This window comes from Podarcis filfolensis, assembly GCF_964270895.1.
Source record: "Podarcis filfolensis genome assembly, chromosome: 7".
Lineage (NCBI taxonomy): Eukaryota > Metazoa > Chordata > Lepidosauria > Squamata > Lacertidae > Podarcis > Podarcis filfolensis.
In genome coordinates, this window is record NC_139603.1 from 31482278 (window position 1) to 31510141 (window position 27864).

Here is a 27864-nt window from a genome sequence, read left to right on the forward strand (position 1 = left end):
CTGTTCGATGTATTAATGAATGGTGCACTATTGCCACTTATATTTGTTTCCTAGGAAACCAGCTTGAAAAGTACTATTTGCCTAACACCAGGAGGTGCTGGGTTTGCTATGTGCATGAAACAAAAACATGTATGAAAGAAAATCAAAATTTACAATTTAGCTTGAAAAAAAATACGAAGGAAATTATAGTGATCAAAGCATGTGTACTGAAATACAATTTTTCTTGGAAGAGCACTTGAGATTTGATTATCTTAAAACATGATAAAGGGTCTTTGTGTGACCTCAAAACTGAATGCTAATTATGATAAAAAAACCCTGATTTATAGTTAAATAAGATCAACCATATTTTTCCCCACAAAGCAATTTGACTCTGTTCACTAAATGAAAGCTAGTATAATTACAGACCATTCTAAAAAAATTACAGTTTCTTCAGTGTGTTTGCCTCTTGGTAGAATGGCATTATGTAAAGCTATCCAATACTGCTTGGTAATAGCAACCCGTGAAAAATCTGCTTCCCTGTCTAATGCATTGCATAGCCATGTTTGAAAAAACCAGCCACAACCCTTCTCCAGAAAATCAATACTGTGTGGGCTTATTTCCTTGAGTGTAATAATCGCTGCAGACCCCAGGCTGTTGTGCTGACCACTTTGAAAGATTCACAATGATCAGCTCTACATTTCTATTCATTAGCCACAAACTTAACAATATGTCAGGCCAATAAAGGCCACAATTACTCAGGCATCAATCCACAAAGCTTTTCTTGAAGAAAGATAAAAGTCAATAAGAAAAGTTAATTGTGGGTGTGTGGCAACAGGGTGTATACCGACTGACTGGCTAAAAAACATGCTTTTATTTTCCAGGAAAGTTACAGAAGCTGGATTGGTGTTCTTGATCTCTGAAGCCTTTTAAATGCAAAACTGCGAACGCTGGTGAGTAAAGAACTAAGAAAAAACTGAAATAGCACATGTCACAATTTTGGACTGCAGTATCCGATTGAAATTGGGGCGCGGGTGGCACTGTGGTGTAAAACCACAAAGCCTAGGGCTTGCCAATCAGTAGGTCGGTGGTTCGAATCCCCACGACGGGGTGAGCTCCCGTTGCTCGGTCCCTGCTCCTGCCAACCTGGCAGTTCAAAGCACGTCAAAGTGCAAGTAGAGAAATAGGTACCGCCCTGGCGGGAAGGTAAACGGTGTTTCCGTGCGCTGCTCTGGTTCGCCAGAAGCGACTTAGTCATGCTGGCCACATGACCCGGAAGCTGTACGCCGGCTCCCTCTGCCAGTAAAGTGAGATGAGCGTCGCAACCTTTATCCAATTGAAAGCTGCCATTTAAGGAACAGGAACTTAGTGTGGATAGTGGGAGACATGGAGCCAGTTATGCCTCTGTATTATTGTGATGCTTTGCCTTACTTTCTTAGCATTGCTTACCCAGTACACAGCAGTGTTCAATTTGTGGCCAGCCTGTAGCCGTTGAGCTCTATTAATCGGTGACCCAACTCCTGTGTATGAAGCCTGAACCAATTTGCATGTTCTGAACATGCAAAGTTGTGATGTTATATTGCATTCCAGACTATTCCCTGGATTCTCATGGAAATGTTTGTATAGTTACTTTGCAGGGATGGGTACACACATCTCTCAATAATCACCAAGATGAGTGACACCAACATCACACTACGTGTGCAAGGCTCCCCATTCCTCCTGAATACGCAAACTGTTGAGTGCTTTGTATACTAATAGTAACCCCTTGAACATGGCTAGGTTCAAGGGTTCTAGTCTACGTAACTGTATAGATAAATTTAAAAAAATTAAAAATGGAATAACAAAAAAGTTGGTAAAATGTCAAAAACATACAGTAAGCAAAAAGATAATGTGCATTATTCCTTCACTTTCATGATTTCTAAGTCCATCTTTCTTTTTCAAGCACCCGGTGATACATTTCATATTTGTGGGTACCACTAATTTCTCCAAAATAGCATTGCAAGAGGGTGGCATTTAATATGAACACAAGCTTGATATCTGCTATGTTTATGGAATGGAGCTACTGAAAGCATTTAAAAAGGTAAAGGGACCCCTGACCGTTAGGTCCAGTCACGGACGACTCTGGGGTTGGGGAGCTCATCTTGCTTTACAGGCCAAGGGAGCCGGCGTACAGCTTCCTGGTCATGTGGCCAGCATGACTAAGCCGCTTTTGGCAAACCAGAGCAGTGCACGGAAACGCCGCTTACCTTCCCGCTGGAGCGGTACCTATTTATCTACTTGCACTTTGACGTGCTTTCGAACTGCTAAGTTGGCAGGAGCAGGGACCGAGCAACGGGAGCTCACCCCGTCGTGGGGATTCAAGCCGCCGACCTTCTGATTGGCAAGCCCTAGGCTTTGTGGTTTACACCACAGTGCCACCCACGTCCCCAGCGCCACCCGTGTCCCACTGAAAGCATTTAAGAGGCACTAGTAAAGAACTTTGAGGTGCCATGGTGCCACCACCATAGAGTCTCTTGACTTGACAGTCCAAATGGTTAAGTAACCCAAAGAACAATCACATCTACAGCATAGTTATGTCTAGTATGGGGCAAACAATTGTACCCAGCTAAAGCACAATATTTTAAATATTTGCAAGTGCTGAGGGAATATGCAGTGTATGATACTAGAGGCAACGATGATGATGATGTTGTTGATGATATAGAAAGGGTCCAATATGAAGATCCAAATTTATGTTTTTATATGAAATATTTGGGGCCCATGTCCAATTATCATCTAATAGGTGGTACAGAAGCATGTCATCCATGGGAGCTCATAGGAGAAACTAAAATAGCTGAGTGCACCAAAATACATAAATGAAAATAGCATCTTGCAGAAAACATTTCATTCACCTACATGAAACTATGTTTTACCTAAACTCCATTCATAAGCAGATGGCCCATGATCGAAATACAGTTCTCCAGAAGAGTTATAACCCCAGCCTCATGTTCAAATGGATTACTTCATGCACCTTTGACATGAAGGCATTAATGAGATAAAAAGGAAAATTATCCCACTACTCCATCAATTACTACAGGTGCCTGTAGTCTGCTAAATGCCTTTTACCTTCTTCGCAGTATGATCAAGTCTATTTGAAAAATCACATTAGGTTAAAATTTAGCTGCATTAATAACATGTTAATGCGCCCTTGAAATGTTTACCCCAGGATTTTAAGAGCAAAAAGTAGAAGCTCTAAAATACCATGAAGGCAGCTTATTTTTTAAAAAAACGATCTCCAGTTCTATCATGAATGAACCTCACTTCATGTATTTGACCTAGGCACAACATTTTATGCCATAATCTGATACCAGCTAAATCTGATATTTTTAGTGATCATAGCAAAAATAAAGTACTAATATATCTACCATTAATCCAGAATGTGGCAGCTAGACTGGTGACTGGGAGTGGTCCCCGAGACCATATAACACCAGTCCTGAAAGACCTACATTAGCTCCCAGTACATGTGCGAGCACAATTCAAAGTGTTGGTGCTGACCTTTAAAGCCCTAAACGGCCTTGGCCGAAGGAATGTCTCCATCGTTCTGCCCAGACACTGAGGTCCAGCGCTGAGGGCCTTCTGGCGGTTCCCTCACTGTGAGAAATGAGGTTACAGGGAACCAGGTAGAGGGCCTTTTAGGTAGTGGCACCCGTCCTGTGGAACACCCTCCCACCAGATGTCAAGGAAATAAACAACTATCAGAGTGGCTGGGGAGGTCCAGCCAGAGGGGCGGGGTATAAGTAATAAATCAATCGTCATCATCATCTCACATTCTCCAGCAATGCAGAGCTCTACAGCCTATGTACCAAGGGTGGGAAATCTGTGACCCTCCAGATGTTTCTGGACTCCAGCTTCAGCCAGCTCCAGTCAAAAGGGCAGATGGTTTGGGAAGATGGGACATTTAACTCAGGCACATCTTGGGGGCTACAGGTGTCCCAACCTCTCCTATATACAAATTTTGGTATCTGAGCCCCATGGTTCCCCAAAGGCACATATGCCATTAGGGAGGGGGTTTAAAATAAAACTGTTGATATCATAACACCATCAAACAGATCTATAATGCCAGCACACTTGGATTTCTGTGTAAAGCTCTGGTTGCCTCACTCAGAAAGGTTGTTGCAGAGCTGGAAAAGGTTAAGAAAAATGCAACCAACTCTTGTGGCTTTTTAGTTTAGAAAGAAGGTGAGCATAGGGTAGTGGTGGTGATAGAGGTTTATAAGATTATGCATAGTGTGGAGAAAGTATTTAAGGAGAAGTACTTGGGGCCAAGCAATGAAGTGGATGTTGGTAGATTATGGACAGGCAAACTTATTCGCAAACACTCTACCAAAAGATGTAGTGATGGCTACCAACTCGGATGGCTTTAAGAGAGGATTAGGCAAATTTGAGGTGGGTAAGGCTATCAATAATGACTAGTCATGTTGTTCTACCTCCACCGTCTGAGGCAGTATGCCTCTGAATACCAGTTGCTGAGAACTGCAGATGAGGAGAGCACTGTTGGTTTTTTGATCTTGCTTGTAAGCTTTTCACAGATGTTTGCTTGGCTGCTGTGAGAGCAGAATGCTGGACTTGATGGGCCTTTGGCCTGATCCAACATGCTAAACTCACATCAGTCAGAGGTGCCAGCTTCTCAAGATGATTGAGGGGGCCCAATGCGATGTTCTGAGGTTGCATGTGCAAGAAGTCAGGGGGTGAAGCTGAACACCTTCTGAACTTTGAAGGAGGCTGCCCCCTAAAAACAACAACTGGGGGGCTCAAAGTGCCTCAGCCCCCAGGAACTGGCACCTAGCAGTCAAGTTCATCAGGCATAGGCTGCTTAGAGAAGGGGACAAATTATATTTGATTTGGAGGAACAGATTACTTATTTATTGGAAAGTATTTCCTAACTGCCCTTCATTAAAATATTCCAGGGCTGTGTACAAAAATGTCAATAGAACTAATCACAAAACATATATTTTAAAACTAATAAAAGCACAACAAAATACAAGATGACAAGAGGCAAATAAAAATGTGAAAATCTTTTTAAAAAAGAGAGAAAAAAGTGGAACATGCAGAAATTCTGAACACGCCTTGGGAAAGAGGATGATCTTCACCCGGCAGTCAATTTCCCTATACTTCCTAATGCCCTTGTGCTTCCTTGGGGAGTGGTGATAAGCTGCGTTCACAAACCATCATCAGTCAAGTGTTGCCCCTAGGCATGCCTTTGTAAAGGGCTGAAAACTGTTATATGACTGAACAATCTTCCTTTGTTATGGAGACTGGCCTAGATAGCTAGTTCCTCAATGGGAGTTAATGGTCAGGAAATAGTTGAGATATCTTGCTATGAGCACTTTAAATGGGGGGAGGCTTGGAAGAAGCTACATCCCTTGACTCCCCCTCCCTGCATATAAAGGGAAGGGGCTGGTGTTAGAGTGTTTTGGTTCGTTTTTTATTTTCTATTTTGCAGAGAGACAGGAGAGCCTGATCTGAAGGCAAAAAGCAGCTGGAGCTGAAGATGCCTTTCCTCTTTCTTGAGATCTGAGGTGAGATAACAGATTGTATGCCTGGCAAGAGTGCACCTGCACACATAGGCTCTAGTTGTATATTTGTAGATTGACAAAAAATAAAATAAAATGCTATCAGTCTCTTCCACTGCTGGGAAATCAAGGAAAAGCTCATAGCTATCAACCGCCCCTTATTTGGCGGCAAACTCCCTTATTCCAGCGCCGTGTCTTGCTGCTGTACCTTATTGATGATGTCCCTTAAATTTCCTGGGTTTCAAAGGAAGCAGCTCCTCTCGGTCCCTCACTGCCGGCCAGGGAGGCTCCAACTGTGTTGCTTGGCTGCGTTGCTCACCCAATAAGGAGTCTAAGAACGACTGGGGGGGTGGAGCTTGCATGCCTTGTGCCTGGCCACATTGCCTGGGGACTCGCCTTTGCTCAGCGCTTCCCAGCGGAGAAGTGACGGTGGTTTTCCTTGCTGCATCCCCTTTGCTGGGTTGCTGCGCTGTGGGAACCACTGCTTGAGGCTTCGTTTGGCTGCTGGCTGGGCTCTTCCTTTGGCTCGGAGGGGCTCAGAAGTTGAACATACCTGTGCTCGGAATCGGATGGATACATCATCGACGGCCCACTTACCCTTGCTGGGGAAAAGGTCTTTCTGGAGCAGGGGCACATGATGGGGGAAAAGGAAAGGAGCTGGTTGAGTACAATGGCAGGTGGCGATCTCGTGGGGGGGTGGATTTGTTTTGGAGGCTCCTTCGATTGACTGTTATGGGGGAAAGGAAAGGAGCTGGTTGACTAAAATCCCTTATTTTGGCTGCTGGTCCCTTATTTTTGAGGCTGGCCCCTTATTTTCAAATCTGTAAGTTGACAGCTATGGAAAAGCTGCCCTGGAATTTTTCACTGCTTGGAGAATTGGGAAGCACCAAACCGTATCCTAGGCAATGACAGCACAATCCTATGCATGTCTACTCAGAAGCAAGTCCTATTGCTAAGTACTGGAAGCATTTGGGCTGCTTTAAATGCATAACTTTGAAGCAGATGGGAGGGGAGAGATTTTTTACTTTTTGCATAATAAAGAGTAACAAGGTTGGTGTGAGGGGGTTGCTTGCAAAATGTGACATTTCCATTGATGTAACCCATAGCATAAACTTTTTCACAAAGATCTAACACCTTTGTTTTTTTTAAACACAACTCCTGCCGCTAGGTGTACTGCCAAGCAGAACACATCTGTTCTAGCGCTGAATGTGCTGTGTTGATCTCCTATTGATTAACATGTCATTGATTTAAGTCCAATGATGGTTGAATGAGTAAGAGCTGCACAGCAGGGATGAGAAAAGCCAGGCTTTCATCTACACCAGTGTCGCTGAGCAGCTCCTGGGTCTTTTGCAGCCTTCAGGGTTTGTCCCATCTGTCCAGCCTGCTTGTTTGTCTTTTCTCCATGCTTTTTCCCATGAGAAAAGGCAGCTCAGTAGTAAACAGAGGAAGAAGCTGCCTTGTACCAGGTCAGATCATTGGTCCATCTAGCTAAGCATTGTCAAAACTGACATGCAGCAGCTCTTCAGCTTTCAGGCAAGAGCCTTTTTCCAGCCCTGCCTAGAGATACCATGGATTGAACTGGGACTTTTTTTTTGCATGCAAAGAATGTGCTCTACAACTGAGCTAGTATTCCTCTTGAAAGAAATCCTGTGGCTGAAGATTGTGCCATTTCCTGTGGGGTACTGATCTGTTTTTCTTTAAATACAAATTGGAGAGAGAGAGAGAATTTGAACCTTGTGGACAGGGCAAGAACTTGACACCTGGTAGAAGTCTCTTTGCCTCAGAAAAACTGACCCATAGATACCCTACCTGTGAAATTGACACGTTTGGGTCAGTCTTCACTTCAACCTGGACAAATGTCAACTTTGTAATAAAGTTGTTGTTCCCATGTGTTTGATTTCCACATTTCCACTTCTGGACAGCTGCATTAACCCAGGTTGCCCAAATCACATGGCTGCTCCCCCCCACCAGTATCAACCACCTCTGAGCAGGTAGATCAACTGCTGGAAGTCGTGATGTGAACCATCACCCATGTGATATGGAACTCCAGAAGTTTATAACACACAATGAAGTAGCAGAAAAGGTAATGGCTGAGCAAGACTGAACGTTCCGTACTATGCATGCTTATTTAGGAGTAATTCCACTATGGGTCAAAGGTGGGGAACTCTGGCCTTCTAGGTGACTCCAATTCACCTCATGAGCCCCAGCCAGCATGTTCATTGGGATGATGGAGTTGTTGTCCAGGGAGGCCACGGGTTCCTCCTCTCTGCTGTAGATGATGCCAGTCTACCCACAAACATACTGGTAAGTAATTCATAGTTACATTATTCCCGCCATGCACATTGATAGACTCAGCTAGCTACTGAATTGGGGATCAGTTGTTCCCTAGTCACAATGGTTTTTATTTGGTCCCGAAAGGTAAGAGATCGTCTAGAAAGAACAAAGATTGAAAGGAGATGATTCCCTAATCTATAGCACAAGTTTAGAATTTTAACCATTTAAGGAACAGCCTAGACATCAGCTAAAGTGATGGCAGATTTCAGTTTCTATTCACCATTGTTATAAAGGGGGCACATTGTAGCTATGCAGGTACAGTCTGAAAAACCCGTAGGATGAGGGCAAATTAAAAGTCAAGTCTTCAGTCAGTACACCATTTCCCTTTTTGGCCTCCATCTTTAATTTATATCAGCCAAGGATAGCCTAAGTTTGTCTACTGAAATGTCATTTGCACTCTTTACAAACCTTTGAATTTGTTCAAGAAGGTGAAGAGAAGATTAAATATCAAAGGTGGGTAAAAGGTTGAATGGCTTGAAAGGCTGAACGACAGTGTTTCCTAGGAGGTGTGGGGTGTGTGTGTGTGTGTGTGAGAGAGAGAGAGAGAGAGAGAGAGAGAGAATGAATGTGAGTGAAAGTAAATTGGCTTGCAGGACAGGCCTCAGTTTGAAGCAAAGTGAATCAATTGGTCCAGAAAGCAGGTTCCAGAGAGGGTGCTGTTTACCTCCTCCAGAGTTAGATTTGTTTTAATTTTTAATTTCAAGTGCATTGGCAGAAATCCACAAGACCAACGTTGGTGAGGGCAGTATTCTGGTCAATGTGGTCAGTTGCCCTACTTTGCGGAAGGCGGTCCTCTCTCCATTAGAAGAGCTGTCAGAGGACAGTCTTGTATTTGGAGGGGTCCATTATTGGAAGGGCTACCCAGTCCAAGTCCAGTTTAAATATGAAATCATGGCAAGGGAAAGCAGGGACTTCAAAGTTGCCACTCAGCACCTGGACAGCAGAGTGATTTGGCCTACATGCTACGTGGGTGGCGCTGTGGTTTAAACCACCAGGTCAGCGGTTTAGTCATGCTGGCCACGACCCAGAAAAGCTGTATGAGGACAAACGCCGGCTCCCTCTGCCTGAAAGCAGGGATGAGCACCGCACCCCATAGTTGAATTTGACGGGACTTAACTGTCCAGGGGTCTTTGACCTTATCTTTACCTTTACATGCTACAATCGTCTCCACTATGATGAAATGTCATATTTCTAGTTTAAATGATAGCAATTATTTCTTGATCTGCAATTCTGCAAATATGTCCTGTTGTCTTTTGGAGATGCCTTAGTGGCCATCCTTGAATGAAATCTCCCAGTCAATGATCAACTTCCTTCCAGCCTAAGTAGCTGGAATATAGGAATGACCTCAACAACTGATAGTCCCCACTGGTGTACCTTGGTTGGGAAAGACACTGAGAACAAGGGAGCAGCTGGAGGAGAAATCTGAAGAAGAGTCCTGGGAGGGAGAATAAATTTATGACTATTGAGTCAGACCATTGCTCAACTAATTCAGTGTTGTCTAATCTGATTGGCAGAGGAATTCCAAAGGACTCCTTCCAAGTCTGAAAAGGTAGGGAGGAAACAATAATTATAGCATTTGCAATTGTTCCCCCCACCCTAGAACTCAGGAGATTGCCCCTTTTTATTTTCGCAACCATTTAATGACGTATGTTTTCACAATCGAGCCCAGTCCTTTCCTCTCCTCTTGGACTTTCTTTTCCTCTGCTGAATTCCCCTTCTTAGATTAGAGAGATGCAGCACAATGTTGCATGGAAAAAACTGTCTTGCATGCGGGAGGCGGGCGGGGGGGGGGAACAAGCCCTTTAAAAATTAAACTTTTCCTTACTGAAAGTGCTTAACACATGAGGTGTTGTTTTAAAAATACCTAGCTGAAAATGTGTTGAATTCTGGGTGTGAAACTGTTAATTAGTGAGAACTGGAATGCACATGGAGAAGTTACATTATTGGGAGAGATTCAAAAGCAGATAGTGGGTGGCTGGGTCCATGTTAGGTGCGTGCGGGGAATTAAACCACCTTCTGCATGCCTTCTACTTGCCTAAAGAAACTGTACAGAATGACGGACACTGTGTTGTAGGTAATACATGTTAGCATTTCTCCTTCCACATTTTATTTCTGGCTTTTAACGGGAGAGTGGGGAGAAAGAGGATGGAAAGAGGTCATGCCCCTTAGCCTGCGGAGGCTAGGAAGGGGGAGGCAGGCTGTCTCATTGTCCTGCCCCTTCCATGGGTTGGAGAAATTCCCTAGCAATGAGGTTGAATGCTGACCAGCCACAAGGGAAGGCTAGACAGGTGGAGGAGCAAACCGAGGGGCTGGCCTTCATTCCACCACCAAGAATGCAGCACTGCCTCTGCTTTAGGGAACAGACCCAGGTCCCTTGGAGAAAATCATACCTCCAAGTAAACCAGTCTCTTAGGGGGAGTGTCACAAGTGAGCGAGCTACATCTTGCCTTTAATAGATGGTGGGAGGGACATATCCATTGGTCAAAACATCTTTGCAGCTTTCATTCAATCTGAGACTCTTGATATGGTTCTTGAACTCACTAGCCACCCCTTTCGTGCTTTGCACCTATAGCCTGACCTGCACCATACCTAGCTTTGAATAAACTTTTCTTCCTAATCATACAGAAGAGCCTCAGTCATGGTGTTTGGGGCAGGAGCCAGGATAGACATTAAAGTGGTTATATATTTAAAAAGTGCAATCTAATATTAAATTTTGAAATGTTCACTGAATGTCCCAGTTTGTCACAACAGAGAACAGTTATATCGGCCATTAAAATATTGGTGAACTAAGCAACAATATAGGGATGCGGGTGGCGCTGTGGGTTAAACCACAGAGCCTAGGACTTGCCGATCAGAAGGTCAGCGGTTCGAATCCCCGCGATGGGGTGAGCTCCCGTTGCTCAGTCCCTGCTCCTGCCAACCTAGCAGTTCGAAAGCACCTCAAAGTGCAAGTAGATAAATCCCGCTCCGGCGGGAAGGTAAACGGCGTTTCTGTGCGCTGCTCTGGTTCGCCAGAAGCAGCTTAGTCATGCTGGCCACATGCTGTATGCCGGCTCCCTCGGCCAATAAAGCGAGATGAGTGCCGCAACCGCAGAGTCGGCCACAACTGGACCTAATGGTCAGGGGTCCCTTTACCTTTACCTTTTTAAGCAACAAAATAAACCTCATATTGTATTTGAAGAGTCTGATATATTTGGAGAGTGCAATACTCAGCAGAGGATGGCTCAGTTGGTAGAGCACGAGACTCTTAATTTCAGGGTCATGGGTTCATGCCCCATATTGGGTTAGATTCCTGTACTGCAGGGGGTTGGACTAGATGATCCTTGTGGTCCCTTCCAACTCTATGATACTATGAGTAACAAAAGGTAAAGGTACCCCTGCCCGTACGGGCCAGTCTTGCCAGACTCTAGGGTTGTGCGCTCATCTCACTCTAGAGGCCGGGAGCCAGCGCTGTCCGCAGACACTTCCGGGTCACGTGGCCAGCGTGACAAGCTGCATCTGGCGAGCCAGCGCAGCACACAGAACGCCGTTTACCTTCCCGCTAGTAAGTGGTCCCTATTTATCTACTTGCACCCGGGGGTGCTTTCGAACTGCTAGGTTGGCAGGCGCTGGGACCGAGCTATGGGAGCGCACCCCGCCGTGGGGATTCGAACCGCCGACCTTTCGATCGGCAAGCCCTAGGCGCTGAGGCTTTTACCCACAGCGCCACCCGCGTCCCTATGAGTAACATAACACAGGATAAATCTCTTATCAGTCAAGCTAGTTGGGCAACATGTTGGGCAAATTAGCTCCATCTGAGGAAATTATATATATTTTCTTATTGGAGGTTTTGACTTGGGGGAATTTTTTTAAAAGTCTGTCATGAAATAATGCTTTGTCCCATGGGAATGGTGTCCATGGCACACACAGAGATCTTGATTGTTAGTAAAACAATTCTTTGAAGAGATTCTAACTGGAGGGTCAAATGAAACCTTTTCCAGACAAATTCTGGCTGGCAAATGCTGCTGTATTTATTTTGAATTTGATCCAGCAGTGCTTAAGAAGTAAGCACTGTTTATTAGCAAGATGTTTCAAACCAGATCTATTTCAGCTTTTAATACAAGTAATATGGATATTTGGCAAAATGTCAAGATGTATGACTCCAAATCAAAAGGTGATCAAAGCAGAAGAAAAAAGAAACTTGTTTCAGATTTATATTTGAAGCTGAATTTATCAAATTTCTACTTTCGCAAATAATAGAGAACCAAAACAGTAATTCTTTGAAATCCATACTTCCATCAGATTTTGCAATGGAGTTCTCCAATTAACCAATCTTTACAATAAAGTACATATTAAGTAAAAGTGTACATAAAAATTAACATATTCATGAAAATATCATGTAAAAATGTGTCTGTTAGTTAAAGCTGTGTAGAAAAATGAGTTTATTAGGAGAAATTCGCACTAAAATGCTGGTGAATTTTCATAAGGATAAAAAAAGAGAAAAATTACAAATCGCACAGAAATGTATAGAATCAAATTTAAGATGGAAAAAAATTAGAAACTGAATGAATCAAAATTGACAGATCCTTCCATCCCTAATAGCAATAGAGAGATCTATTCCCCACAGATCACATACAGAGTGCATTATGGAAAGAGAATTCTCATGTTCCATAAATTATTGTTCTTCGTTGCATGGATTTCCAATGATCACGTTTCACTCAGAACCCTAATTACAAGTGACTGATATGGCTAACCTTTAGCTTCAATTAAACATGGATGTATGTGAAGGAAAAGGTGCACCAGGATGGCCAAATGGCTGACTGTCCTGACCTCAAGACACATTAGGCAGTGTGTCCATCCCGTGAGCTAAATCCCTGTCCAACTCACACTCCATGTAAATTGATCTTCAGCTTTATTAACTTGAACACCAAAGAACTCAGAAATGCTGATGATAAATATTTAGCTGTAGAAGAAGGGTCAACCTGGCTGAGATCAAAGAGATGGCATATGGATGAGGTTGCAAGGCCAGAGCCTTCAGGCTACAACACAGTGGTAAAAAACAAGATCAGAGAGAGGGGTTTTTTTTCCTCAGGAGAAATTATTTAATGGCATTAGATATTCGGCTTAAGAACAACCAACATGATAATAGGTACTAAGGCTTAATTAGTTGCTAAAGGATCAACAATGGGAAAACTAAAGCAGTTCTAAATACAGAGGGCAATATAACAAAAGTAACATTTCAACTTTTTAAATATTTGAGATCCATCTTGTCCAATACTATACTGTCTATGCTGATTAGCCAAAGCTCTCCATGGTCTTAAGACATAGGCTTTTCCTGAAATTATTTTAAGTGACTGTGCCAGTAACTGGACCCTTGACTGTATGCATATAAAGCATGCACATTTCAATGAAACTATGGGGCCTCCTTTTGGCAGCATCGAGCTGAAGCATAGAGGAGGCCTTTGTTTATAAGCTCAGCAACATTCATGAGCTGGTTGCCAAAGGTAATCTAAGGACATGGTGGAATGATGAACCTGAAACTAGAGTACTTGGACTGACACAAGCAACTGTTATAAAACTGCTGTGAGCATTCATATAAATAAAAATGTGTGTATTGGGTTCAGATATTGCAGGGTTCTTAAATAAAATCAATGAAGTGCTGAAAACAATTAACTGAGAACCAAAAACTATTCTGGCGAAGATTAATGTGAAGCAAATAAAAGTGCAAGCAGCAGAAAACTGATAAATGTTCTGAACTAATATATTTCTCACCTACATTTTCATTTTATGTAACTGTGTTTAGAAATAGTTTTTTACCACCTCTGTGTGGGCTTTTGCCATAATTGTAGCGCACTATCCTTATTTCTTAAGGGGGGAAAATCACAGGAACAAAAGATTCCCTTGAGAATACTGTCAAGCTTGAGTTCTGGAAGTATTTCAGCTGCCCAGTATCCGCAAATTATTTCCACCAGGAATTTGATCCTAATCCTCAGTTCAACTACTGCAGCATAAGCAGAGGATCAAGTTCAGTAGCTGAAGTGGTATCTTATGGAAGCTAAGTAGGGTAGAATGATAAAAATCAGATTCCAGTTACTTCTGAAAGCTCATTCTGTTCTCCCTTGTTCCATGCTAATTTCCCAATATATTGCCTTAAGTTGAATGGGGCTGCTCTTTTAACCAGTAGAAAGTCGCAGAAAGCACTAGCTTTTTCTTTTTTCATCACCCTCTTCCTGAAGCATAGAAGAGCTTTAAAAACACTATTAGCATATATGCAGCATTTAATTGCACAAATGAAAACTTAAGTCCCAATTAACTGTGAGGGCAACACTTTAGCGGAGCCCTTTCCAGCTGCCACTTCCTGATGGAGAAAAGCTGCCCAGGGGGTCCTTTCCTCAAGTGCCCAGTAATTTCAAAGGAATACTAATTAAAAGAAGTTAGAGTCAAGTTTTTAAAACACATATATTTATTGGGGAAGTGAACATTTGTCATACATAACCAGTATTCATCTCCCCACCTCTCATTTGGCTCCAGAGTCCTGACTTAAATGGGTTACATAATACTGTTTAAAGCTCCCCACCTCCTTGAGCAAGACACTCTCAAGAGGGTCATTTGCCATGTAAAGAAAGGGCACATGATGAGATGCTATCTTGCTCAATTTCCTCTCCATTTCACAAGCAGCAGCTAATGAAGCAGAACGTGAGCCCAGAAACAAAGAGAGATGAAGGTTGACAGCAGCCAATAATAATAAGCATTTCCCCTTCCTCTCTTCCCTCCACGCACCCCCTGTGCTCTCCCCAAATCTGTTCCAGGAGGTTAAGGAAAATCCTAGAACAGATTTATTTATTTTTGGTTGTGCTGGTGGGTAGGAGAGAATGTTCTCTTGCACAAGCAGAAATCCTTGCACTAATGGAACATTCACTTTAGCACTGAGCACCATGTTTGGGTCTTAGGATGCCTTTGTAAAATTTACAAGTGGATAAGTTAAGTAAGCAGAGAACTGGACACACATAATAAATCTTAGGGTGGTTCTGGACTGGCAACTCCTAGGGCTGCCCAGTTGCTCTTCCACTATGCCTCTTTTAAAAGGCATAAGAGTAGCACTCTAGTGATTTGCACCTGTGGAGATTGTACTGTTGCATTCTGTCAGAGTGTGTGTGTGTGTGTCAGATTTTTTTAATGTTCTGAAAAGAAAGACGAACAAGGAAAACAGGAGGACAATCTGACTCTCGCTAGACTGAATAAAATGTACCCAGGGGCTAGGAACCAAAGCTAAAACCGTAGGACCCCTGAGGCAAACATATTTCATGTCACATGGGCAGGCCCAACTGTCAGGACCTTTTGGGAATCTGTTCTGACAGAAATATGGTCTCCCAAGAGATCCTGTGATAACACTCTTTGTATAGCTGAAGAACATTACATTATCTGAATACGGTTGTTTGTACTCAAAAAAGTAGAACAATCAAAGTATTCCATATAAATTCTGATGAACTATTAGATTCTTCTTCAAAAAAATTATGTGGGTTTGTAAGTAAATATGATTATTTTATCTATGAATCCATTATATATTTATTTGATTAGAATAATCTTTATAATGGAAGGGATTCACTTGATGAATCCTGTCAGCAGAAGCCAGCACAAGGTCTTCTTGTGAGGTCCAGTGCCGAGGACCTTCTGGCAGTTCCCTCGCTGCGAGAAGCCAAGTTACAGGGAACCAGGCAGAGGGCCTTCTCAGTAGTGGCACCCGCCCTGTGGAATGCCCTCCCACTAGATGTCAAAGAGAAAAACAGCTACCAGATTTTAAAAGACATCTGAAGGCAGCTTTGTTTAGGGAAGCTTTTAATGTTTAATAGGTTATTGTATTTTAATATTCTGTTGGAAGCCACCCAGAGTGGCTGGGGAAACCCAGCCAGATGGGCGGGGTATAAACAACAACAACAACATAATTCTGAGACTACAGTGAGACAATCGCCCCTTTCTCCCTCTTTGTGCCCCTCACAATTTCCTCTGTGTGTGTCTGTGTGTCAGGGCAACTCCCAGAGTAGCATGCAAGGTTAGGAGAGAGGTTATCATTCTGGCTGGCACTTGTGGAACAACTAGAACAGCATTTGTTGTTGTTTAGTCGTGTCCGACTCTTCGTGACCCCATGGACCAGAGCACGCCAGGCACTTCTGTCTTCCACTGCCTCCCGCAGTTTGGTCAGACTCATGTTTGTAGCTTTGAGAACACTGTCCAACCATCTCGTCCTCTGTCGTTCCCTTCTCCTTGTGCCCTCCATCTTTCCCAACATCAGGGTCTTTTCCAGGGAGTCTTCTCTTCTCATGAGGTGGCCAAAGTATTGGAGCCTCAGCTTCAGGATCTGTCCTTCCAGTGAGCACTCAGGGCTGATTTCCTTAACAATGGATGCATTTGATCTTCTTGCAGTCCATGGGACTGTCAAGAGTCTCCTCCAGCACCATAATTCAAAAGCATCAATTCTTCGGCAATCAGCCTTCTTTACGGTCCAGCTCTCACTTCCATACATCACTACCGGGAAAACCATGGCTTTAACTATATGGACCTTTGTTGGCAAGGTGATGTCTCTGCTTTTTAAGACACTGTCTAGGTTTGCCATCGCCTTTCTCCCAAGGAGAAGGCGTCTTTTAATTTCGTGACTGCTGTCACCATCTGCAGTGATCATGGAGCCCAAGAAAGTAAAATCTCTCACTGCCTCCATTTCTTCCCCTTCTATTTGCCAGGAGGTGATGGGCCCAGTGGCCATGATCTTCATTTTTTTGATGTTGATAGAACAGCATATATGTATATAAACACTATGGAAATTTACACCTGTGAAGAAAACACCACTACGTATTATACTCTTTCAACAACAAAAAGTCAGGTTTTTTGTGGTCTGAAGGAGAAAGCAGCACATGGAAAGCAAGACAATGGTTTTATCACATAATGTAAAAAGTGAATGAACAAAGCATGGACAGTATACAACGACATTCCTCAAGCTATTTTCTGCAGAACCCTGGAGTTCCACAAAGCAGTCCAAGTGGATCTGCAAAGAATGCAGCTGTAATGGCAGACAAGCATGCACAATGTGCGATTCCCATTGAGCTGCAGTCATGGGGATTAAATGCACCACTCAAGCCATTGCCCTGGGGATCCCTTCCCTTTCCCTCCACCCCTCACTGTGCTTTCCAAGGGCTGTATCAGTAGTGGCCAGTGGGGTGGCATTGGTTACCTGGCCTCTGAAGGCCATGTTTCATTGCTGGTCACAAGAGGGGCAGAGGCGAGGCAGCTGGGAGCTTAGCATGGTGACAGCACAGCAGCAGGGCCAATCTGATACTCCTGGCGCTGTGACCACTACCTCTCCCTCTCAGCAGCTGGCAGTAACATAAAGCACTGGAAAGCCAAGTAAGCAATGCTGCCCTGACCCCACCACCCCCTACTGGGTTAAATGTGCTGCTCAAACCCTCTTCATGGAATATTGTTCTTCCTCTTAGCACCATCCACTGGGCTGCAGCTTGATGGCAGGGGTTAAACATGCTGCTCTTTTAGGTGAAGAAGTATCTCTGATATAAGCCTAGGCCTTAAAGATCACAAACATAACAAAACAAAGGCATTTTCCATCAGAGACCAGGAGACGGAAACTTTCAATAACTTTGCTACCAGAGTTGCTGCTGTTAAAGGTTGCCACTCTCCTTTGCTGGCTCTTCCAGTGTTCAACTCCCTCCCCAATTTTCATTCAGTATTAATTTCATTAATTACTCTCACTACATAAGGTGTTTGTAATATTGTTAAATTCAGAATAAAATTGATCTGAAAACACTATTTTAAATCAGCATTATGTTGTTTGGTGCCGTTAGTAGTAGGCATTTTAAAAGTTATTTTTAAAAGAATTTGCTGGAAGGGTTGCCCTGACATTTTGTTTGATGTGAAGGCTTATGCCACTGCAAAACAAAAAGTTTGAGAAGTAGTAGTTTACAGTACTTGCCTAGGGTGGAAATATCCCTGATCCCTGAGCAAATCAGCCCAGCTCTTCAATAGCCCCATGAATTGCTACAATAGACAGAAACCTCTTGGCGATGTTTCCCCAACATGCTCCAAACCCAGACCATTTTCTCACTCTATTCTCCGCATTCAAAGGGCAAAACTGTTTATTTCAGCCCTCTTTGCCACACTAGTTCGTTCCCACATTGGCAGAGCTCAAGTGTGATCTGCATTTCAAGCTGGCCTTGACTGCTCATTAATTAGCATTCCTTGCTAGTGTCTAAAAACTATGCCAAAGCTAAAGAGCTTTGTCTTGAAAGAACAAGACAGCATAGCTCATAAAACAATACACACGTAGCATTCTTTAGAATAAGCCAAGGATTCATGAAAGGAATTTTTTTCCAAAACTGCTCTGGGGTTTGGTGCAGGAAGCTTTACTGGTGACATCATGGGAGCTGGCCAATTAGTGCTGTGTCTTCTGCTTGAAACCTGAAGATTGCCCCACTCCTTTTGAGCTCAATATTGGAGTGGAAGGGTACTTTGGAACTAAACTGACTGTGGGACTCTGGAAGTGTCCTGCCTGCAGGAAAAATGTTAGACATCTCTTTGCTTTTTAAAGCTTTTAAAGTTTTCTTTTTAAAGTTTCACAACTGGGCTAGTCAGTGTGTGATTGCCACCCTCGGAATTCAAGAATCCCCATGCAGCTACTTTGTTTTGGATTCCATGCTCTTGGAAGTCTAAGCCCAGAATAGTAAAGCCAGGGATTTGCCCTTTTCTCAGGGGGAAGCAGAGGCTTGGAGAGCTGGCTTTATGCTCTGTGTTAACTGCAAGGGATTGTCTGGAGAACAACAAAACAAGAGAACAAGGCTAATGCCAAATAAAAAAGGGTAACAGTCAACTAAGTCATACTCATTTTCTGTGGATTTACTTGAAATATGGCTATCAAAAATCAGAAAGAATTCAGTGATACAAAAGAAGAAAAACAAAATATGAGTATTGTTACCTTTTCTTTATATCTGAGTTTGGAGAAGTGCAAGTGGCCTATAATCTCAGGCAACAATAAGCAGAATTTAGCAGGACATGTGTACACAGATTCTGTCACAGAATCTCAATTTAAAACACACACACACAGACACACACACACACACACACACACACACACACACTACTCTACTGTAGTTTTACACTACAGCAGTATCTTGAAAATGTGAACTCTGATAGATATAAAAATATTCAGCTCACAAGGGGCTAAAGCAGATGCTTTTGGAGTCCAGTCTTCATAGCTGGCTGAAACCAAATGAAGAAATATTTAAATTGCATAATGCCCTCTGAGTGCATGATTCAGTACCAGCTCAGTGTTCTGCAGCGTTTATTAGTGAAAATCAGCAATAAACACTACCAATTTAAATCAGGGTTTAGAAGCACATTAATTCCAAGTAGTTTAAAATGTTTACAGTAATTAAAACTAGGGCCGCTGCCCCCCACTTCAAGCCACAGGGAGCTTTGTTTTCCTTAAGACCAGGTATTTTCCTGATTCTGCTCTGCCCTCTAGTGGTTTTTGCTATTACTATACCTCTCCAGAGGGACTTGCCTGTTTTATTGTGAAAGCAGATATTAGGACTCATTTACAGAACACTGTAACACTGACATTTGTGTGCCAATTAACCAGATAGCTAGATAATTAGCCAGTGTCACTATTAGCCATTAATAGCCTTATTCATTATGAATTTGTCAGCTCTCCCCCTTTTAAAGCTATCCAAGTTGGTGGCCATCATTGCATCTTGTGGTAGTGTGCAATGTGCAGAAGTCCCTCCTATTATTTGACCTGAATTTTCCAACATTAAGGTTAACTGGGTGTCCCTGGGTTCTAGTATTATAAGAGGGAGAAAATTCTCTCTCTAGCCATTAGGCTTTGCATAATTGTTGAAACCTCCATCAGGTTTTCCCTCACTTGCTTTTTTTTTTTTAATCAGGAGCTCTAAATGTTGTAAACTTTCCTATAGAAGAATGCTCTAGCCTCTTCATCACGCTGGTTGTCGCTTTTCTGAACACATGCCATCTCTACAATATTATTTTTGAGGTAAGACAACCTCTTTCCATTACCTGCCCTTGCTGGCAGGGTGTAAGTGTTATTTCCTATCCCCACCAGATTTCTGAGGATCCAGATTCTTCCTTCGGTGGATAGATTGCTTTCTCCATTAACTGCTTGTGCACATTTCACGCAGGTGTTGGTTTTAAAATTGACATTTCAAGCACTTCTCACATTGCGTGATACAAGATGCAGTACAAGTGACTTAAGACACTAATACTTTTTATTGCAATTTACAATGGCACACACTCTGGAAAGCTATTATAAACTGAGAAGATGCAACATTGTATTCCAATGTGCCACATTAGCAACAGTTGTATTAGCAAAAAAACAAAAACCCAGCACAATGCTGCCTCACAAATGAAAGGTGCTGCAGTGTGGATTACATCCTAATCCTCTGGGCTGTAATATAGGATAATAATACTGGTTTATTTCATAGGAGTAATTTAATGACTTCTGAGATAAAGTATGTAAAATAAATAAAACTTTGAACAGCTGAGGGTAGTTCATGAAAGCAGAGTATTACAGTATTATTTGAATTATTATTATACTGTGCTTATATGCCAAATATTCTTCAAAACTGTATGTTTGTGCAAACCCATATATTCCACCCTCCACGTTGATGACGGATAAACTCTATCAAATAGTCTGATACTCTCTTCTGCTATACGGGCTGGGAAACTTATGCCTGAAACCCTGGAGAGCAAGCGGCCAAAGGTGTTAATACGAGGCAGTTTTCTCATCTAATCATGTCCGTGGTTTCGTTTTAATCTGTCAGAGAGCTGCAACAAGATGAATACTACTGAATATTTAGGCTTTATAACGCTTCCCCATCAAACGGCTCTAATTAATAGCATCTGCCACCGTTTACACCCTTCTGCCAATCCTAGCAACAGTCCTACAACGTCGATTTTCTATGCGCACGCCTAAAACGACTCAGTCACGCGCGCCTGTTCATTCAATTGCGATAAATACCGAGACGCTACGGGTTAAAATAAGACCGAGTCACGTGCTGACGTCAGCGCGCGCGTGATGTGAAAAGATCGCTCTATCTCGCCGACAGAGCTATAAAAACGGTTGAGTGACACGTAGCCTCAACTTCTGAATTATGCACTGGTGTCCGCCCCCCCCCCCCTTCGCTGAGACAGAGCTGAAACGTATTATTGGGACGGGAATATTCGCATAAACAAGCAAACAAGATTTCCCACACAAACAAGAGCTGAATTTGAAACAGCAGGAACTTCACTCTTCGACTGCTTTTTTTTTTTTTTTTTGGTGGGTGGAACCACCGTATGCAGTGGGGCCCCGTGAAAGCTCGTGCAATATTAATTATTATTATTATTATTATTATTATTATTATTATTATTATTATTATTAGCATCATCAGCAGCAATGATAATACTACTAATATCTGTTCTATGCCACTTTATATTTTTAAGAAAAAAACACCTCAAAGGGGTTTACATTAAAACATCAAAAACAGCCAGGAAAAAAATTACAAAGAAAGTAAAATATAAAGTATACATCCATTCAGAGCAACATAACATCACTCCTGATTCTAAACTTGTCCATAGATTCCGTCCCGGGGAAGGCGACTTCTCTGATGGAAACCCGGAAACTCCCTATCCTGACAAGGCGACGCTTCACTCTCTATTTTTCTTTCATAGATACACTATATATACCTATGTATATCTCTCTCCGACCCGAGCAGGCCTTCGTTTCTTTCCTTTTCTCCCCGGCGAGCGGTTGGTTTGGGCGGCTCGGGTGGGCGGGGCTTCTCTTGACAGGCACAGCGCGAGGAGGAACCGCCGACGGTTGGGCTGTGTGGCCGTTGGGCCCCTTCGCGGGAAGCCCCGCCTCTCCCCCCTCCCCGCCGCGTCCCGCGCTTCTCCGGGTGCCGCAGTGGGGGGGCTCCGAGGAGTCCTCCTTCCCGCTTGTTGTGTCGCGCGGGCCGAGAGGGGGGAGGGAGGAGGAGAAGATGTTCGAGAGCCTGCGCGAGCGGCTGCTGAGCGTCCAGCAGGATTTGACCTCCGGGTGAGTTAACTGCCGCCTCCGCTGCCGCGATAAAGTTCCTGAAAGTCCCTGAGGTGCTGAGGGAAGGGAGAGCCCGCGTGCGGAGCGGGTTGCTGGCGGAGTAAGGGTCTGCCCTTCGGGGCTCCGCTGACGAGGGACGCGCCGTGGGGCGTTGATGGTTTGCCGCGGAAAGTTGCGGTTAAAACGCCCCGTAGGAAGGAGGCGACTTCTGAGGCACTTTGGGAATGAGCCCCGTGGTGGAATTCACTGGGGCTTTACTTCGGAGTAAACGCGTGTCGTGTGGCGGTGTAAGAAGTGCGTTCGCGTTTGTGGGCAGATTGCCTGGTAACTACCGACACCAGATGCGTGTTGTGAGGATGGGGCGAGTGGCGTGTCCCGCCTCGGGTTTTCTTCTTTCTAATACGCTGCACGAAAACCACGCGCTGTCAATTAGTTCTTGGCTACTTTCGTCCTGAGTGAGAGTCACTTCCCATGTCCCGCCTTCCTTCCCAATGTTGCCAAACGAACTTTGGACTTGGTAATTCGGTGTTGTTTTTAAAAAAATAACTCTGGCTGCTTATCACCTGATCGGTGGTTGTTTTTTTTTTAAAAAGGGATTGGAGCTTTTGCTAGCTTGCAACTGATTGCTTTCCTATCAGAGTACATTACCTGTAAGGTAAGCTCGTTTTGGAACAAGAGCCAAACCAATAGGACCCCTTTCCTTTTTAAAAAAATGCATACTATATATACAAAAGTTAATGATAAAGGTTTGGGACTCATAACGTTGCAGGCAATGCTTTGTACTCCTCCACCTTCCCAGTTCGTGTGATCCTATTGGCCTGCTTTTTAAAAAGGCTGACAGAAGATACAGTACTAGTTTCCAATTGCGCTTCTTATAAGGGTTGTTTTCCATGTTACCAGGGGAGCCCCATTCATTTGGGCGAATGGGGCACTGCTCTACCAATCTCAGTCTGTCCTCGTTCCCACCTGTCTCCCTCTTACTTCCAATCAGTTCAAGAGGTAGCACTGCCTGTCAGCTTCTTCCTCTGCAGTCTGTGTTGCCCTTGGGGAACTCATTAGGGAGAAGGGGGGGTATTATTAATAGGCTCTGTCAGGCGTTGGCTGTGGTTCCACCTACTGTTGGTCTCCTGCAGTGGCAGAGCGTATGCCTGCACTGCCCAGGGCTGGTGTGGGAGTGCACCTCTGTGGGGGGCGAGGGTGCCTTACTGGGCGCCACAGTCCAAGGAAGGATAGGGCTGGGGAAGCTGCCGCCCACTCTCCTCCTGCTCTCCACCACTGGGTCAGGCCTATCCCGGCGGCAGAGCTGCCGCAACCAGGAACAAGGTGCGCTTTGGCCGAGGAGGGTGGGCAGCATCATTGGCGCCTACACTCCTGCTCTCTGCTGCCTGATCAAACCTGACCTGGCAGTGGAGCTGCTGTGGCTGGGCGCAAGGTGCTCTGCGGCTGAGAAGGGTGGGTGGCATTGTTGCTGCCCACTCTCCTGCTCTTTCTTGCTGGGTCAGATATGACCTGGCGGCAGAGCCGCTGTGGCTGAACGCGCCCCGTCGTAGCTCTCTGTTGCTGGGTCAGACGTGACCCAGTGGCAGAGCTGCTGCAGCCAGGCGCAAGGTGCGCCGTAGCCGAGGAAGCTAGGCGGCAGCATTGCCACCCATTCTCATGCTTTCCTCCCCTGGGTCAGGCCTGACCCAGGAGTGGAGCTACGGCCAGGCTCAGCTTCTCACTCAAAGGGGACTGCTGTGGGGGCACCTGTTTGCACCCCCTCACAAAATTACATCTGGGGCCATGGCCCCCATGGACTCCCCCCACGCTATGCCTCTGGTCTCCTGATCTCTGCCCTACCAGAACCAGTGAGCACCACCAGCTACCACTCTTCTTGTTCATATGTGGAATCGAGCTATGTTCTTGTTGACTTTGAAGTATAATGAGAAAGTTGGAGTATGTCTGCTAGTATACCCAGGCCTGAGTCATTAGTGTGCCTGGGTACATTACAATAATTGTTTCACTAATGGCTAGCATGAGTATTTCCACCAAGCTTATAATGTGACAGGCCCTCTTTCATGGGCGTAGCCAGGATGGGGGGCAAGCTTTATGTTAGGTAGGGCAGAACTGAGTTATCTGTGATGTGATTTGTCAGTTAAGCATTTTTATTTATTTACTTTTAATTATTTACAGTCCTTCCCTGCTCCATGGTTTAAGCTGACTAAGTGGCATGGAGTTATATGATACCAGAGAAATGGGGGGCTGGAGTAGTATCAAAATAAGTGGAGGAGCTGGACTGATCTATCCAGTGAGGTTTATAGGTGGCAGGAGAAATGCAGAAGAGGGGGGAAAGACTTAATAAACCTTAATAAATTGCCTTATTTTGAGTCTCACTGCTTTTCCTTTGTGTGTGTTTTAGGCTGAAGACCTTGAGTGACAAATCAAGAGAGGCTAAAATAAGCAAGCAGAGGTGCTGTTGGATATTCTTAAATCATGCTTTATAAAAATTGCATAAGCAAAATTCAATTTATTGCATGACGTTTACATGGCATAACAAATACTGTAGTCTGTTCTATTGAATAACATTAAGAAGCTTATATTAGCAGGTTTTCTGTTTATTTTTTTTTGGAAAATTTTCAGTATAAGTTGTTGTACAATTGTTAATATTTGCAACAGCAATGTAAAAAAGGTAGCTTTGTGATCTAAATATTAATTAGAAAAGTACTGTAGGACTTCAACACTTAACTAACACATTCTGTTATTTTTTATTACAGGACTATACAGTGTTCACCAGAGTTTTCTGCTGGATTACTCTTATTGAGCAAGTAAATTCTGTCATTTAAACTCCTGTTGAATTTCAGTTATTTATAATTGTTTATTTTTATAGAGGCATGGATGTAGGTAGTAAGGAGAGATACTGTAGCACTTTGCCTTGCTCCCCTTGTTTACTTCAATATTCAGTAGCAAAAAATTAATTCTTTTTAAAAGTGTTTTCATTGATCCTATTGATACCTTAGTATGGTTAGCATTTGGTTACTTATATGGAGCTAAGGTAGAACAAAAAACTTAGTATGCATTTCTAAAAACATAAGTCCCATTGAGTTCAGTGGGGCTTGAGCACAAACACTATTGGTAGTGCAGCCTGGTTAAGCATGGCTAAGATGAAGATAGGGAAACCATATCCTTGTTTTTAAGGAAAATTAAGGATTTTTCATTCTTCCATGTTTTATTTGTGAATGTGTGGTTTGTTTCTGGCAATTCTTCAGCAGTCTCGAACCCCTCTAAGCCTTGTTTAGCTGTGTAGGGTAACTGCTTATCTAAGAAATTTGGCTTTCATTTAAAAATTGTGTTATTGGCCCAGGTTTTAGACCTTGTGGTTTCTAAGAGCTTAAGAAATGTGAATCTGGATAAGGCTCCAGTGCTAACGGGAGTTTTTAAATATAAACACGTTTTCATATTGTGATCTTAAGCTGCAATCCTGCAGAATCCTCCACAATACTTGCTACCAAATAGATGTGCATAGAACTGTGCAATTAATCTCTGCAAAATTCTGAAAAAATGCTTGCTTTCTAAGCCTTAACCATAACCTTAAGTATAAGTCCAATGATATCACTGTTTTCTTTTGTGAAGATATGAAGATACTTGGGCAACTCTTCACCGAGGAGCAAAAGAATGTGCAAAAGCTGGAGAGGTAAAACATTAACTAACATACATACAAACATTTTGTTTAAAAACTACTTTGCAGTTGTTTAGGTATTTTGCATTTAGGAAGGTACACATCTCTCTCATATAAATGAGAATTCACCATGTAACATCTGTTTGAAAGAATCCTGAACGTTGATCAGCATTCCTTAACTGGGAACCTGGTATTTTATGTAGAATGCAGCTCCATCCATGTCAGCTGAAAATCACCCACCCACCCAGCTACCTCTACCTCTCTGCTGGCCCAGACAAATCACGTGCTTGCAACATGCATGCCTTACCTAGAGGAGCCTTAGTTTATTCATCCCCCACATCCAGTACATTATTAATTGCAGGCAACCATCCAGCACTTCCACACCTTCACTTGAGTTAAATGTTCTATCTTCACTTGACTTTGATGGATGTTCAACTGAAGTGCTTGGCTATGTTCACACAAATGTACATGGCAGGGAAATTGAAGTGGCATGCTACTCACAGAATAATGGGGTTGTGCAGGTTACTGCAAATTGATATGTCTGTATTTCTGGGGAGCATGTGGGCTACATAGCTGTAAATCTTCAACATGCTTCTAAATTCATATAACTAATACTAATAGGGAGCTTTGGAGGAAGGGTAGAATTCTAATGTAATAATTAAAAACCTTTGCAAAACTCAAGATGATCACCAACAAAATTAAAATTATTCATATACATTTGCTTCCTGAACTGGTTTAAGAGCAATAGGAATATACCCACATGTCATCAAATCAGAACTCAAATCAATCTGATTACTTGCAAATGAAAACTAGTTGTGCTTCATTATATATTGTTTCTGTAAGTAAAACACATACATCGTACATAAATATACTTTTCTTTGGCATAGTCCTGTTAAATATATTAGGCTTCAAATGTCAAAATATATTATAGAATTAAACCTAACTTACAGTATTGATGACAACGTCAAGGAGTTCCATGTTCATGATTTGCTGGCTTTCTAAGCTGTGGCATGCCTTGGATACTTACAGAATACCAAATATCTAACTGAAATTTCAGCAGAAGGTTTTATAAACTGTAAAATGTGTAGCAGAAATAATTGCTGAATTGGCATAAACTTTGATTTGATACCTGAATTTACAATTGTATTCTCAGTTAAAATCTATTGTTCAAATATTTTTCAAAAAAATTGTTCTTTCAACTTGTACAGCTGCAAAGGTTTGCCTTGTTAAAAGGAAAGACATGAATATGTTAATAGGCACCTCAGGCTTAGGTGCCAAATGTGGCTCTTGAAGCCCCCCCCCCCCGGGACATTCACACCCCCTTCCCCTGGGTCATGTATCTCACTTGCCCTTCTTTGCATCTCCTTAAGTGCTTTTGCCTGGCTGTATTTTGTACTGTGATAATGACTCTTGCTTGCTGGAATGGAAGGCAAAAGTAAGTGTGTGTGTGTGTGTGTGTGTGTGTGTGTGTGTGTGTGTGTAGAGACTTAACTCTTGCATGGATGGAATGTAGTATTCTGTAGAATAAAAGTCACATTTGCGGCTTTGCCTCACCTATCACTGTGAAGGTTGCCTGCAAGCAAATGTGACCTCAGGCTGAAAAAGGTCCCCCATCCCTGCAGTAATAAAGAGTTGACTGAATAGACTATGGAATATTGGAGTACGTAATGTAACATGTTAAAATTAATGTTAAATTGAGAGTTTATCATAATCAGAATTTGCATTTCAAAGTAAATGACATTCATTCACTTTTGGAGAGACCATGGCCAGGTGTATGTCTTGAAGAATACTTTTGCAAACTTGGAAAAATATTTAGTATAGTGCATTAGCATAACTTTGAATAGTATTTTTGTTTTATTTGAAATCTGTTTTATCTGTATTTTGCACTGAAAATATTGTAAATCGAAATATGTAGCTGTTTAAGGCTTTGGCAGCTGACTCATGAGCCCTATCAGAGGTTTGGAGAGTTAAAATAAATTTAATAATGTTAGTTGTATCCTTGGCTTTAAACATTGCAGCTGGTGGATAGTGAAGTTGTGATGCTTTCTGCTCACTGGGAGAAGAAGAGAAGCAGTCTCCTAGACCTTCAGGAACAGCTTCAGCAAATTCCAGGTTTTTTAGCAGATTTGGAATCTACAACCACTAGCTTAAGTAAGTGTGTGTGTGCTGCTTTATTTATTTAAAGATTTGTCCCACCTTTTAGGAAGCTTTCCCCTAAGCAGCTTGAAAATTATGAATATACAAATGTTAAAACATCACAGTTAAAAATTTAATAA

The 27864-nt window shown here is 43.0% G+C and overlaps 1 protein-coding gene and 2 long non-coding RNA genes across 5 annotated transcripts in view; 2 read left to right on the top strand and 1 right to left on the bottom strand.

Moving 5' to 3' along the window:
* Positions 1-21665, bottom strand: part of LOC310767234 — a 30143-nt gene extending 8478 nt beyond the window's left edge. The window contains exon 1 of the long non-coding RNA XR_014550780.1: positions 21582-21665. This is a non-coding gene — a long non-coding RNA (uncharacterized lncRNA). The remainder of the gene's footprint in view (positions 1-21581) is intronic.
* On the top strand, positions 295-9230 carry LOC310767249. The gene is made up of 3 exons (XR_014550797.1): positions 295-929; positions 5456-5531; positions 8121-9230. It is a non-coding gene; the product is annotated as an uncharacterized lncRNA (long non-coding RNA).
* Positions 20974-27864, top strand: part of DTNBP1 (dystrobrevin binding protein 1) — a 52868-nt gene continuing 45977 nt past the window's right edge. Inside the window, exons 1-5 of one of the 3 annotated variants that reach the window (XM_083623949.1) lie at positions 20974-21933; positions 24332-24382; positions 24687-24737; positions 25543-25603; positions 27607-27739. In XM_083623949.1, the coding sequence (XP_083480075.1) occupies positions 21503-21933; positions 24332-24382; positions 24687-24737; positions 25543-25603; positions 27607-27739 (727 nt within the window). In that variant the 5' untranslated portion in view covers positions 20974-21502. Of the gene's footprint in view, positions 21934-21968; positions 21987-24331; positions 24383-24686; positions 24738-25542; positions 25604-27606; positions 27740-27864 lie in introns of those variants that run through there. The other 2 variants (XM_083623951.1, XM_083623950.1) reach the window with 2 other exon arrangements.